This window comes from Ambystoma mexicanum, chromosome 4p (assembly GCF_040938575.1).
Source record: "Ambystoma mexicanum isolate Mex_15411 chromosome 4p, UKY_AmexF1_1, whole genome shotgun sequence".
Classification (NCBI taxonomy): Eukaryota; Metazoa; Chordata; class Amphibia; order Caudata; family Ambystomatidae; genus Ambystoma; species Ambystoma mexicanum.
In genome coordinates this window covers 43142998-43156178 of record NC_090927.1, presented here as the reverse complement: position 1 = coordinate 43156178, position 13181 = coordinate 43142998, and the positions used below count along the sequence as shown (strand labels likewise).

Genomic DNA, 13181 nt, shown 5'->3' with positions numbered 1-13181 from the left:
GCAAGACGACTTTCGGGTCGTATGGCATCGTGATTCCTGTCATTGCTTTTATGTGTCCCAAGACCTCTTTCCAGAATATCTCTGCCTTAGGGCAAGTCCACCACATGTGGTAAAAGTCCCCTTTTTCCCCACATTCCCTCCAGCAGAGTATTTAGAATTTATCTTATGCAGTCTGGTGGGGGGCATGTACCTTCGATAACAAACCTTGTAGGCCGATTCTTTAACTGCTGTGCATCTAGATCTTTTATGTGCTCTTGCCCATATCCTCCCCTATTCCTCCACCATAATAATGTCCCCTAGGTCCTTTTCCCAGCTTGTTTTGTACTGCAGGACATCTTCTGGTAGGGTCCTGTCTAGTAATTTGTAGAGCATTGAGATTCCTCTCCTAGTTGAGCCCTCCTGTAGTGTTAGTTCAAGGCCTATCAGGCATCTATTAGCATCTCTTTTGACAGTTGAATGTGTAATCCAATGCCTTAACTGGGTATATCTGTAGCTTTCATTTTCCCGAATGAGAAATTTTTGTTTGAATTCATCAAAGGACAGTGGCTCTCCATCCCGGAACATGTCAGCCAGGGTCAGAGTTTCGGCAGCTACCCAACCTTCCCAGAATTTTACCTGAAGTCCCGGGGTAAATTCGGGGTTGTACACTATAGGGGAGTGTGGACTCAGCCCACGTTGAATGTTCCTCTTGCTTAACTCATAGTCCCAACTATTGAGCGCCACCCTAGTGGCTTCCAGCAGTTTTTCCCTTACGTGACATTTGTGCAGTCGAAGGGTGCGTAGTGTTTTTAGCGGGAGTGTAGTGACCACCTGTTCTATTTGAACCCAACCCAAGTTGGTGTCTTGAGCCGCCCAGTGTGTAGCATAGGTGCTATATGTGCCGCCCGGATGTATCTCTGTATGTCTGGTAATCCTAGGCCTCCGAGGAGTGGGGTGGCGCATCATAACTTTCTTCTGAATTCTGGGCCTTTTACCCTTCCACACAAAGGCAGAAATAGCTAACTGCAGAGTTTTAGAGACTCGGGTGGGATCCTTACTGGGAGGGAGCTGACGACGTAAAGCGAACGGGGGAATAGGGTCATTTTCACAGCTGTTATTCTGGCATACCAAGACAGCTCCTGGGTATCCCATCTACGCAGGTCTTCCTGCAGTTGTTTCCATAGAGGTTTAATATTTACCTTGTATAAGTCACTAATTTTCCCAGTTAAGCGGACACCCAGGTATTCTAGGCATTCTTTTTCCCAGGATAGTGGTAGTGACCGTTCTAGTTCCGAGGTCTCCCCTTGTTCTTCAGTTATATTCAGGGCCTTTGATTTTCCATAGTTTATGTGAAACCCTGAGACCCCAGCGAACTCTCGCAGTTTCTGCATTACCCTTGGCAGTGTGTCCTGGGTATTTGACATGGAAAGCATAAGATCCTCTGCGTATAATGCAATTTTATGTTTGGTTTGCCTGCATTTCACCCCCTCGATATTTCTATCTTGTCTGATTTGTGCCGCAAATGGCTCCTTTGTCACAATGAATATTAATGGGGATAGGGGGCAGCCCTGTCTAGTGCTTCTCTCTATCCTGATCTGACCAGAGCTTAGCCCGGTGACCAAAAGGTTTGTCGACGGAATCTGGAAGTTGGCCAATACCATCTTGCTAAAATGCGACCCACATCCAAACTTGTCTAGCACCAACTTCAGATACCCCCAATCCAGGCAGTCAAACGCTCTCCTGGCGTCTAACGCCGTCAACGAGAAGCGTTGACCCGTTCGGGTGCCTAGCTCAATGTTTAAGGCCCGTCTCTCATTAGCCTGGGTATTTCTACCTGTAATAATCCCAGTTTGGTCGGCATGTATAATTCGAGGGAGGACTTTACCCAGTCTAGTTTCCACAATCTTAGCATCTGAGTTCAACAACGCTATGGATCGATAATTAGTACAATCTAAGGGGTCCCTCCCCGATTTTGGTATTAATAGGGTCAAGGATCTACCCATGTCTGGGGTGACTGTGCCCTCTTCTCTGATAACATTAAAGAGTTTTACTAATGGCGCTAATAGTTGTGTGCGGAAGGTTTTATAGAATCCCCCACCAACGCCATACGGTCCAGGAGTTTTATTTGTCGGTAGGCCAGTTATTGCATTACTGACCTCCTGTGCCGTTATCTCGGCTCCCAGTGCATCGTTTTCCTCCTCTGTTATTTGGGACACGATTGTCTCCGACCAATACCTTCTTTGGGCTTGGGGATTTAATTCCTCTTCTTTTAATAGGTTTCTATGGTAATTTATCATTATTTCCATTTCATTATTTTCCCATTAGCGCAATTCCCCCTGAATGTTTCTCATTTGTGTCATATAGTTGCGGGAGTTCTGTTTCTGTAGCTTGGCCACTAGGAATTTATTCGCTTTTCCCCGATGTACATAATAGGACTGCTTGGTACGTAGCAGGGATTGCGCTACTCTATCTGCTGTGTGAGCTTCCAATTGCGCTCTAATTTTCTTAAGCGCTCTAAGTGACTTTTGTGTCTTGTCTGAGCTTATGCTGGGTTTCTGCTTCTTTCAATCCCTTTTCCAGTTTTCGTGTTACTAATGCCCGCGCCCTCTTGTACAGTGCTGCCTGCGAGATGAATTCCCCCCGTATGACTGCCTTTCCTGCATCCCAAACAGTTTTAAAGGCCACCTCTCCCTTATCATTTTCCTTAAAGTAGTTGAGGATTGTCTCTTCTATGTTCGCTCTGAGCGCTATGTCTTTCAGAATGAGCTCATTAAGCGTCCATCGCTTTGATTTATTCATTTTAACCTCCCCCCATGTCCAGGTAAATTATAACTGGCGCATGATCAGTCAGATATTGGACCCCTATATTCACCTTCCTTACTTGTGGGATCAATGTAGCAGACACCAGGATCATATCAATCCTAGAGTACCCCCGATGGACTGCTGAGGAATGTGTGTACTCCCTGTCTCTTCCGTGGAAGAACCTCCAGGTCTCGATCACCCCCAGGTCCCGTAAAAGTTTGCCTAGTGCCTGCCTATTCCTCCCGTCTGCTGTCGTTGCTGGTAGTGTTTTATCTAATAACGGGTCCATGCCGCAATTAAAATCTCCTCCTATTATTGTTTGCCCTTCGCACCACCCACCCAATTTATCAAAAAATACCCGAATGTATTTGTCTTGTTGTCGTTGGGTACATATAGTGCAATGATAGTGTATTTCTGCCCTCTGATCCAGCCCTTGAGACCTATGAACCTCCCCTCCGGGTCACTAAGCATTTGATCCCTCCGGAACCCCAGCTCTCTGTTCGGTAGGATTGCCACCCCCTTCGATTTCTTCCCTCCTGAGGCAAAATATTGTTGTGGGAACAGTCTGTGGGCCATTCGCTTTTCGTCCTCCGGGAGGAGATGTCTCTTTTAGGATCCCCACCACACCTTGTGCTCCACTTGCCTCCCTAGTATTGCGCAGCGTTTCGCTGGAGAATTTAATCCCTGCACATTCAGGGATACTATTACCGCCTCATCCATTGCGCATGACCTGTGGGGTCTGTTGACCCTGTCTGTTACCCCTAGTCTCCTTTATGTATTTCCTTAATGGGTTGCTGCTTCCCATATTCCAACCCAGAACTCGGAACCTTAATGTACTTTTCCCCAATCTACAGTAACCCATTCTTCCCATTCTCCCCCGTGTCCCGCCTCCCCTGCCCTCCCCCCTTTCCCCATCTCCCTTACATGGCCAGCGTCCATCCGGACTCTCCCTGATTCACGATCAGGGCTTTGGGCCCTTTCCTCTTCAAACAGTCTCCTCCGCCTGGACATTAGCATGTCCAGAATACAGATCCAAGAGGTCTCTCCTTCGATCTCTGTCCTCGCATGCAGATTTGATTTTTGCAGCCTGACTTCCTCCTGTCGACCATAGGTCAGGCGAGATATGAGTCCAGTATCACTCATATCCACTCATTTATCCGGTTCAGTCCGTTTTCGTGCGGGCCCCATCAGGGCCACTCCTCGATCCTTTTTCCCGGACCTCTCCGACATCAACTCCCATTGGTTGCTTGTGCTTTTCGTGGGGGATCTGAGCTGTTTCCATCCATCTTGCATCTTCCGCAATGTGCAGTATTGACATTCCCTCCTCACATGTGCTGATACGGTGAGTTTTGCTGTCCCACGTACATATTAAGCCGAAGGCATAGGCCCATTGGTATCTTATGTGTTTGGCCATCAGTTCTTTTGTCACTGGTCTCATCAATCTCCTCTTATGTAGAGTCGATAGGGCCAGGTCTTGGTAGAGTTGAACACGGCTTCCGTTGATTGTTGGCTCCATATGCGATCTGACCCCTTTCAGGATTTCTGACTTCTGTAGGTGCAGGCAACTAGTACATCCCTGGGTCTAGTTCCCGGTTTATTTCTTTTCAGGCCAATTCGATGTATTCTGTCGAAGCGGATCTCTTCTGGTAGGGTATCTTTGGTGAGACTGCGGAGGCATTGTTGCAACGTGGACCGCAGGTCCATGTCCAGTTCTGTCTCTGTTAGGCCTTTGATCCTAATATTTGATCTACGGGATCTATTTTCTAAATCCTCGGCTTGTATTTCCAGGTTAGTTGTCACTCTGGCCACTTGTTCTGACAGGATGCTATTCTGCTTAGAATCGTCTGTCACACAGGAGAGACCATTTTCCACCGACATACCTGCCTTGTTGCACTAGCTGGCAGTTTTCCACTGGCACCCGGGTCTTGGCTAGGGGTGTTTTGCAACGCCCTGCGTCCCAGGAGAAGGGAGGGCTACGTCTGCATTTCCCCGAAAATTAGGACTGCCAGTTATTGAAGATCTCCAGGATGCTAGTGAAATTGCAGGTCTGGTATCCCTGTAGTGCGGGTGAAGCCGCCGGCAGGTCCGCTGTGCCTCTCACCTCGGGGGTTCATCCCACCCCCACACTCTGGCGGCGTCCCACCAACCTTAGAGCCCGGTTGTCAGGGTGAAGCCTCTTCGTCTGCGGCCCGGATTGATTCCTTCAGCTGCGTCTGTACGGACGCACATAGCACAATACGCGACATCTTCAGCGTCTTCTCCCCCTGCAATCTGCTCTGTGGTCAGACTTCTCCAGACTGCGTCCATTTCCTTCTTTAGTATTTAGGCCCCGACATCAGTTTTTCGGGGCTGAGCCCTTTATAGCTGCTTTTTCCACCTTTGGGAGTTCCCGCTCGGACAGAGACCAGAGGAGCGCGTCTCCTCTACACGGCGGCCATCTTGGAATCAATTAAACTGATTTTTTTTTTTTTTTTTTTTTTTTTAGCAGTGCTTGCACTTCCTGGAGAGTTAGGTTTTGGATGGTTTTATTGTAGTCTTGAAGATTTGGAAGAGGCTGTAACACCTGTGATTGGTGTAATTACAATCACTCAGCCTTGAGCAAGGACTCAGCTCCCACTGACCATTTATAGTAATATACCTCATAGACTGCAAGTTAAGGTTGAATGAATGTAAAATACCTTGAATACTCATCATTTTATAACTTGAGTGTACATTAAAATCATAGTGTAAGAATGTTTTGCCTCCTCAAGAGTGTAAAAAGTATGCAACATGCACACACACAACACGACAAAACTTGAAAATTAACAGGGCCCATTAGAAACAAAACAGTTCGCTATTTTAACTCCATTTTCCATCTTAATAATTATATGATACTAAAATGCTAAGAAAATAACTATGCACAATACTTCAGTTTTTTCCATTGCATCTACACACAACGCAGCCGACGCTGAACAGAAAAAACTTTATCACTGTGTACGGTTTCTTTATGAAAGGCTTCAGAGAAAAAATGTTTGTCTCCAAAGGCTTGCAATTACATCCATGTAGATAAAAATCAAAACACAAGTTCTGTTTTCTGTCAAGTAACTTGACCTTTGCACTGCCCTCTGTACGCAGGAAAATAAAAAAGTTTCCAAGATTTGAATGCGTAAAAAGGCCTGGTACGATGCTAATCTGGACGCCCGACTACAACCCTTCAACTTGGGTTCACTTTATCTTGCACATCATATTTTGTTCGTTCAGCAATTACTTCTGCCCTGTAACAGCCCCCAGGAGCGCCCCGTTACAAGTGTTCCCTTTTTGTGTGCTTCCTCCGAGTGGCTGCTTTCCTCTTCTTCTGCTCCACATACACGTCTTCGTGGTATTGCGTGTCCGTCTCGCACTCCGATCTTCTTTCAGTGGGTTGTCGGTAGCTCTGCTCGCCTCTCGCTAACGCTGCCGGTTGCTTACAGCAATTGGATTCCTTCTGTGCCCCACAGCTCGTGCTCTGGGCACCCGACTATGGAGGCCACTATGACCCTCTCTCAGCCCACCCGAGCCTCAGCGCCACAGTCTGTCCTGGATACTTGCCAGCGTCCTGGCCTCCAGGCAGGACCCTGCTTGGCAGCCTATTCCTCCACAGGCTTTCTCTCCCCTCAGGCCCGAAACGTTCGGCCCGGCTTCTATCCTGCTGGTCTCTCTCCACTGATTGTCGGCCCTACCTTTTATACACCTGCAACCATTTAACGGTTTGCAGGTGTGTGTCCTCAAGCCCAATTGCCTGATCATAGTTACTGGAGTTTTCTGGAAATGCATGACCCTTAAAATAGTCTGCAGGCCTCTTCCTCGTCTCAGTACCAGAGCGGTGAAATTACATGTTAGTGTGCACACTCTTGGTCTCCTCTTCCTCGTCCCTGTACTATAATGGTATGAATGAGGGAAAGTGAAGGGAAGTGATTGGCAGCAGAAGGGTAAGGTTGACTACTAACGGGAAAAAGGGGATACCATGTCTCACCTGTGGACATCCTTTTCCCCAATCCCAAAGGACCCTCCACCGAGGTGATCCTTTCTCCCATCTCCACCCCCAGGGTCAGGATCCAAAAGTGATGGCCTGACCATCTGAGCCGATGATCCAAGGGGAGTAGGTGTGAGGATACCCTCGGGTTTCTCACAGTACATTGTGGGCCCACTAGGAGCATCCCTGTTGGGAAACCATTCCTGCGCTCCCCCTCTCCTCCCAATAACAAACCCACCCCTTCCTCTTTTTTCAGATCTGCTTGAGCGGCTGGGGTCCATGCAAATGACAGCAGTGTATGGTATAAATGCCATTAACATAACATGCATGTGGAGACTACTGTCTGGCGAGGAGCTATTCTCTCCACCTCACTCTTAAGACCATAACAATGGCAGTCAGAGCTCTACAAATACCAAATAATGTAATGTAACCTACAAGGGCAACACTCATTCACTCTTCTCCCTCAAGGCCAATTTGGTAGGGCTCATGGTGGGTGGAGATTTGTTTTACAAACCCTCCTCTTGTGTCCCTCAGCACTTGATATACACACAGCCAATTCCTGGCTCTGACACCTCAGTCAGCAGTTTCAATTTCAATTTTACTTTTACCAGAATCCCCACTGGCCATCAGCAACTCCCACAAACTCTTGCGTACACCTCAGAACCATCACGCATCCAGAACATGACTTAATGTAATTCCACCTCTCACTAGTAATGACCTACGTGAAAGTTGTGCCAGCCAATAAGTCCTCTGGTTCACACACTGAAGATTATACATTTATTCCAGGACTCACTAATACACATCCTTATGTTTTCCTTTCATTACAAGTTATGAGTTAAGTCTCTTATGTTTCGGTCCCCTTTTTTTTCCCACCTTCTCCATTCCTGTTCTCCTTGGCTCTGTTTCCTTTTCACCCCAGAGCCTGTGGTCTGGCTGACATCCTGTGCAGGGTCGCAATTTGCCTCCGTACAGACATTTCTCTGCGTAATAAGACCATCATGGAGGTGATATGTACAGTATAAATGACAACGAATAAAACATTGCTACAGTGACCCTGAAAGGAAAAGGGCAGGCACTGGCATGCACCTCGTCAGTTAGCAAATGCCACACTTGGTTAGAGTTGTGAACATTGGCATACGTCGCATCTAGATAGAATTGTGAATGTTGGCAAGTATCACATTTAGATAGATTTGTGAACGTTGGCCTACGACGCACCCAGATAGGATCGTGAGTGTTGGCAATGTGCCACAATTGGTTAGAATTGTGAACGCTGACCTGCATTGCATCTAAACAGGATGGTAAATATTGGAAAGTGGCACATTTAGATAGAAGAGCAAATATCATTAACATGAACCTAGAAATTGCTCCTGTTGCTTTGGTTCATAAATCCATGCAAACACTCTCATCCCATATCATTATGCTTTCTCTATACTCTACACCATCACGCAATTAAAATGCAGCTATACCCCTCGATCAATTCGGCCTAGCTCTTCACATACGAACATTATCCCATGAACACCTCATCACTCTAATAAAACGCAGCTACACCCCTAGACAAACCGGCTTAGGTGCAAACATAAGCTTTCTACGGGCCTAACGTAGCCAGAACCCGGTCCTGGTGTCCAACCGCCAGACTGCACACATTCAACCGACATCAGTACCACCACACCTAATGCTAGGACGCAGCTACCATCAGGCAAATGGAACAGCTGCACACATAACCGGTACACCCTACTCTCTCATCTGACCAGGACTACGGTCCCGGAGGGCGTTCAACCTACCAGTGCTTTGAGGTCATACCAATGATATATAGAGTGCTATATAAATGCCAAATAACGTAACATAACATATTGTGTACATCACTACTATCCTAAAATATAAATGCATATTTCTATATATTATTTTTCCCACTTCTATCTCTTAATCCACTCCACTTCTGTTTCTCTCTCTTACCCTTTTCATTCTGCCTGTTTTAATTGTACCATATTCCCATTTAAATGAGGAAGGGTTTGGACCGCCTCTTTGTGTATTTCAGATTGGCAATGTATAACTGATCTTGTGACTACATCACCTACGTGATGCCTTGAAACATCATTTGCTGTAATCTGCGTTTCATAAATAACCATTTGTCAGATTGGCACTCAGTCTCCTATGACAGTTGTACATCACTCAGGGGATGTACAGTTTATAAACATTTCTAGCACAGTGACCAGCTATGGTATAGAAGGGTTGCCAGAGCGACGTACTGTGATGGGACATATGTGGAGGATGCCTGCAATGTGGAAAGAAAGGTGTAATGGTGCTCTGCATGTTTCAGGTCTGTTTACTTCTCTAAACTCCTTTTTGTGCTCCTGCAGAATGCTGCACATCTGGCCATTGTCCTTCGTGTGGGGGAAACTCTCAACTTGCCAACAACTGGGGCATCGACTGAGCCAGCTCCGCCTTCTCAGTAGCAGCACTCAAGCCCAGGGACACATCCAGTTTATGAGGTATGTCGAATGGCTTCAGTGGTCTGTCTAGCACTCCTCCACAAAATGTAAAGACCTACCTTTCAGAAGAGCGCTTTGCCTCTCTTAAGTATAGAGCACTATTAACATCAGAGTAAATTTTCAGAGAATTCTTCACGCCTGTCCTCTTTTCAATGCAGAAAGATGGAGACTGTTAGCGTATTATAGCAGAGCTATGTGTGAACTGGTATTTCAAGATGCTGGCGCCCATGGAGAGTCTGCTGAAGCATGGATTCCTTCTAAAATCTGCAAATTGTAACATTTAATCGCTGCAAAGTGATAGAGAGAGAGAGAGAGAGAGAGAAAGAAAAAAAAAAACACACACAACAGCATGGCAAATCTGGCAGAGAGCCAACCAGGGGATGCAGTGACCTGGACAACACCGGTCACCACAGAAAGAAGACGTGGCTCCTGCTGGCAGTGTCAGCTAGAGCCTACGTAACGAGGAAACCCACTAACACACAGGGGATTATTTTTGGTTGATAAAGGCCTACAGAAAGTCCTTGAATAGCAAATCTCCATGGGGACCCAGTGCATTGTCCATATTGAAAAGGGGCAGGGCTTACATGCACTTTTGTGCCCTCCCTAGCCGTTCCCCTGTCACACCCCCTGCAAGCCGGGTAAGTGGATTAAACATAGTTAGTAACCAATCCTGGGAGGGGATGGGGTATTTAAGTTGGTGTGTGAGAATTGTATAGTGTGGGTTAGTTGGGTGAGGACAGGAGGTAATGGAGGACGTCTGAGATACCAGAAGAGGCAAGAACGATGGCAGTCTGAATGCTATGGGAGAGAGGAGGAGTATTTGTGTGTGTCGGGGAAGGGAGTGTGGGAAGTAGAGATGGAGTATGAGTAGCGTAGTAGCACAGGTAGTAGTAGTTGGAAGTGGAGATAGTGGAAGTAAGGGAGTAGTGAATCAGGGAATGGTAGTAGGCGTGAAGTATATATTTTGACATGGAATAGGCAGTAGGGCAGTAGTTTGTAGTAAAGGGTGGTAGTGTTAATAATGGAGTAGAAATGGCAGTAGAGGGAAAGTAGTAGGAGTGACAGGAAGTGGGAGAATATGAGTCGTGTAGGAGCAGAGCGAGATTATAACAGAAGAACAGCAACAGGCAAGGAAGTAGATTGGGAGAAAGGAGGAAAGGAATAACGGAAGTAACAGGAGGTAGCGACAGTAAGAAGTGAAGGAGATGAGGAAGAGGAGAAGTCAGATCAAAGGGTGGGAGGTGGAAAGGTGGAGTGAGAGATCAGAGGGACAGTATTACTGTGGGAGGAGAATATCTTGGAACATAGTGCAGGGAAGGGTCAGGCAAGACAGTGTGTGCAAGACGAGGAGCTGGACCTGGGTGGAAGGAAGCACCATCCCATAACACCCCTAGAGTACTAGGCTGGCTAGGTCAGGGATGTCTAGAAGACCCCTTGGGAGACAGGCTGTCATCGTCTTAGAGAAAACATCCATAGTCCAAGTTAGAAGACCATACAGAGAGGTGGCACCTTTCAAAAGTACTAACATCCCAATTATGGACGCCTGGGCTCGGGAGGAGGGAATAGCTGGGGAAGTCAAGCCAGAGAGGGACAGCCCTAGTGCCCAAAACCCATGCCCGTGAACCCCTGAAAGCGCCTACATTCAGTGCAGCTTCTCTGACATTGTTACAGAACTGTACTTGTAGCATGCATTTTGCCAATAAATATTTTTTGAGGTATACACATGACAGTTGCCTGTTGTGGATTTTTTTAAAGTATGAGTTCAGTCTTGATTTATTGAATATCTTGTCATTGGTGTGCATTCAGCCTGACATTGCAGTGCATTCAGCCGACGCATGTTTCGACACAGCCTCTTTTTCAAGACTGACACAGTTAATCATAATGACGACAAAAAGTGTATAACCATTGGTTTAATAACAATATTATAGATGAACATATAATCATAAAAAGGAAAAGGTAAATACCAGTGGCATGATGGGTATGTAGATAAGGAATACAAGCGAGACACAGGAGAGACAGAAACTGGTATTGAAAAGGTTGTTTCCATAGTATTCTTTAAACAGCAGAACACTGATTTATGTTTCTTAAATGTGTTTGAAACTTTCTACATTCCTGTTAGCCAGGTACGTACATGTGTGAAGCACCCTAATGCTAGTACATGCAGAAGCATTGAATTACATCGGTATACCCATTAATTGTATGTTAGACTTTCCAAAACCCTGAGTAACTGCGTGGTGATTGGCTTATTATGTAAGTGCGTATTGGCTGATACCATGTGAAAATATTTATTAAACTCCGAAAAACCATTGCCCGAATTGAGTAGCTTAAAATCAAGCTTACCCTGATCACTGGGTAAAGATGCTCTGCAAAATAAACTGAGAAGTCAAATATCTGATATTGAGCCTGGTAAATAAATTTCCCAAACTAGCGCTATCTCCATGCAGTTGTTGAATATATTTACTTATCCCATACCGTTGTAACTTGTAATTAGATGTTACAGTAGCAGTTTCTCAGCTACTATTAAAGTACTGTGTGAATTAATAAGTATCACTGTATTAGTTCTAAAATGACTGCCCCCAACTGACTATATGATAGGGGATTTTCTATCTTACCTTCATGTGGTATATTCCGTGTTCCACTACTGAGGCCCTGTTGGCCAGTGCGTACACAGATTTCAAGAATAAGTGGCTGTAATAAACAGGAGTGTCTCATCAGTAACATTATTAATCCTTATAGTCTTGCGATGTTATATGCTTGACTAAGTAGCTATGTTGCACAATACTATTTTACCTTTTGCTCAATACATAGTTTTAAGCTAAGGCCACTATCCCAAAATGAGAAAACCTTACAACTGCACTATTACAACAGTCACCTAGTAATCAGATGTCCTGTTAGGAGTCATCTGGAAAAGTAACCCGTGCGTGTAGAGAAGGAGCTAAGTACCCCCACCTTAACCACTTCGCCCATATTGCCTAAATTTTGGGAACCAGAGTGCGATACACGTGCGCGGTACCAGTGAAAATACTGATCCCAAGGAGAATCCTGGAAGCAAGGTTCCCACTGAGAAAACCATACCTGCATACGAGACCGAATGATGGCCATTTGAATTAAATTCTGGAAGAGGCAGAGCAAATGAATGGCAACGACACACAGAGCAGAGCTGGCGTACATAGAAGAGATGCAGAGACTCGAGAATGCAGATATTCTATAAGGCATCAATAAAAGTATCAAAGATAAGTGACATATTGGGATCAAGATGAAGAAACTTATGCTACAAAACGGCTGACGATATCGGGTTGTTTTACACGTGTACATATGCAAAGAAACGTAAGCAGACAAAGTATTCTTGAGGCTAGCTTTATAGTGAATAGATGGCGGCATGCTCCAACATGTACATATATATATATATATATATATATATATATATATATATATTGGAGTGAGTAAAGAATGGATGTTTCCACTACGTACTATAGCAGTGCTGGGCTAAAGAAGAAAGGCCTCTTTTCCAGTGTGTCGCATTTAGAAAACAAGTGAATTACAAAGTGAATCTCAGAAAGGCGAGGCTGAATGAGCCAAGAAGCTAAGGCCGTATCAGGCTGGGGTGACCAGACATTGAATACAAATCGTGTGACAGTACGAAACTCCTGTTCAGAAGCCATGGATAAAAGCAAGGAAGAAGTCATAGGTCTATTAGAAAATATTTTAATGCACTAGAATCTCTATTTTGTGGTCTTCAGTCACGTGTAAGGATGAAGTTGGACGAACATGACGACCACACCTACGCATGGACGCAGACTGTGCCTTCACTCCCCTGAATTCTCCAGAGCAAAGAACACTCAAAGGACAAGTTCAAAGTCCTAATTGACAGCAGACCACTGAGGTGATGATAGATGATTATGCTAATTGGTGGGAAGCTA

At 45.5% G+C, this 13181-nt stretch overlaps 1 protein-coding gene across 3 annotated transcripts in view; it reads left to right on the top strand.

The window, feature by feature from the left end:
• Positions 1-13181, top strand: part of LOC138452946 (phosphatidylinositol N-acetylglucosaminyltransferase subunit Q-like) — a 718081-nt gene that overhangs the window by 209980 nt on the left and 494920 nt on the right. For all 3 annotated transcript variants that reach the window (XM_069605315.1, XM_069605313.1, XM_069605314.1), the window contains exon 3: positions 9130-9261. In XM_069605315.1, coding sequence (XP_069461416.1) covers positions 9130-9261 — 132 coding nt within the window. The remainder of the gene's footprint in view (positions 1-9129; positions 9262-13181) is intronic.